This window comes from Triticum dicoccoides, chromosome 4A (genome assembly GCF_002162155.2).
Source record: "Triticum dicoccoides isolate Atlit2015 ecotype Zavitan chromosome 4A, WEW_v2.0, whole genome shotgun sequence".
NCBI classification, from domain to species: domain Eukaryota; kingdom Viridiplantae; phylum Streptophyta; class Magnoliopsida; order Poales; family Poaceae; genus Triticum; species Triticum dicoccoides.
The window spans coordinates 429,507,066-429,508,572 of NC_041386.1; the positions used below are offsets into that span (position 1 = coordinate 429,507,066).

Consider the following 1,507-nt stretch of genomic DNA (forward strand, 5'->3'; position numbering starts at 1 on the left):
AGCCACGAGCGGGAGGGAGCGGGCGCGGCGGGCCGCGGCCACGGCCATGAGCGGGAAGGCGCGGGCGCGACCATGTCCACGGCAATGGCGGGGCTGGGAAGAGCGCGGCCACGGCCACGACGAGGCGGAGCACGCCCACGGCCACAGGCGGCACGGCCACGACAAGGCGGAGCGCGGCCACGGCCACGGCGGGGCGAGCTGGGTACGGACGGACATGGTTAATTTTAGGCGCCTGTTGAAATTGCTATTGTTGCTAGCTGGACAGTATATTTTTAAGCATCTGCGGGAAATACTCGATCATCCGATGCGCTAAAACACTATTTTGACGTTGTAAAAAAAATTTAGCGCGCGACTACGTAGAGCGTCTGTTGGAGATGCTCTTACATGCATACTCCTAGAAGATTACCGAACATGTGAACGCATTTGGTATGGATACCAGTGCTACCAGTGTAATCCGCGAGTCGTAGTCTCGAGTTACACTGTTTTATTGTGAACTGTACTTTTCATCCTTTCGTCTCATCCGTACAAGGGTTTATGCATGAAAAGAAAATCATGGGTGCAGTCTGTTGCCGGCCTCCCACGAAGAGAAGATTAATCCTTACAAGTTGATCATTGCCGTTGTCCAAGTCGGCAAAAACAATAGTAATCAAATCGCTTGAAAATCGCACTATCATACTAGTAGTACAGTACACTCTTCAAATTTCATTAATCTGGCCAAACAAACTACTTTTTTTTTGCGGGCAACCAAACAAACTACCAGTAGTATCAATCATCGAATCATCATAACCAAACCAACACATTTCATGTGAATCATACGCACCAACTCTACTGCGACCGTACGTGCGGAGGAGGATCTTCTTGGCGCGCGCCAATATTAATTAATGGTTATGGTGTCCGGCAGTGGCGCGGGCGTGTCGGAGTCGGAGGTGGTGACACTGCGGTTCGCCCGACAGGTGGTGGCAGGGCGGTGGTTCATGGCGCTCGCGTGCCTGCTCATCCTGTCCGCGTCGGGGGCGACCTACGCCTTCGGCATCTACTCCACGGCGCTCAAGTCGTCGCTGGGCTACGACCAGTGCACGCTCAACACGCTCGCCTTCTTCAAGGACCTCGGCAGCAACGTCGGCGTCGTCGCCGGCCTCCTGAACGAGGTCGCGCCCCCCTCGGCCGTGCTCGCCGTCGGCGCCGCCATGAACCTCACCGGCTACCTCATGGTCTACCTCGTCGTCGCCGGCCGGACGACGCGCCCGCCGCTCTGGCTCATGTGCGCCTACGTCTGCGCTGGGGCCAACTCGCAGTCCTTCGCCGGCACCGGCGCGCTCATCACCTGCGTCAAGAGCTTTCCAGGGAGCGGCCGCGGGGTCGTGCTGGGCCTGCTCAAGGGCTACGTCGGCCTCAGCGGCGCCATCCTCACGCAGCTCTACCTCGCCATCTACGGCGGGGACGACTCCAAGTCCATCCTTGTTAGACTGTATCTACATGTGTATATTGTAACGTTGTATACTACCTC

At 56.9% G+C, this 1,507-nt stretch overlaps 1 protein-coding gene across 1 annotated transcript in view; it reads left to right on the plus strand.

Annotated features, from left to right (window-relative positions):
* Positions 1–887: 887 nt before the first annotated feature.
* LOC119283535 overlaps positions 888–1,507 on the plus strand; it is a 97,086-nt gene continuing 96,466 nt past the window's right edge. Inside the window, exon 1 of the mRNA XM_037563037.1 lies at positions 888–1,452. Coding sequence (XP_037418934.1) covers positions 888–1,452 — 565 coding nt within the window. The remainder of the gene's footprint in view (positions 1,453–1,507) is intronic.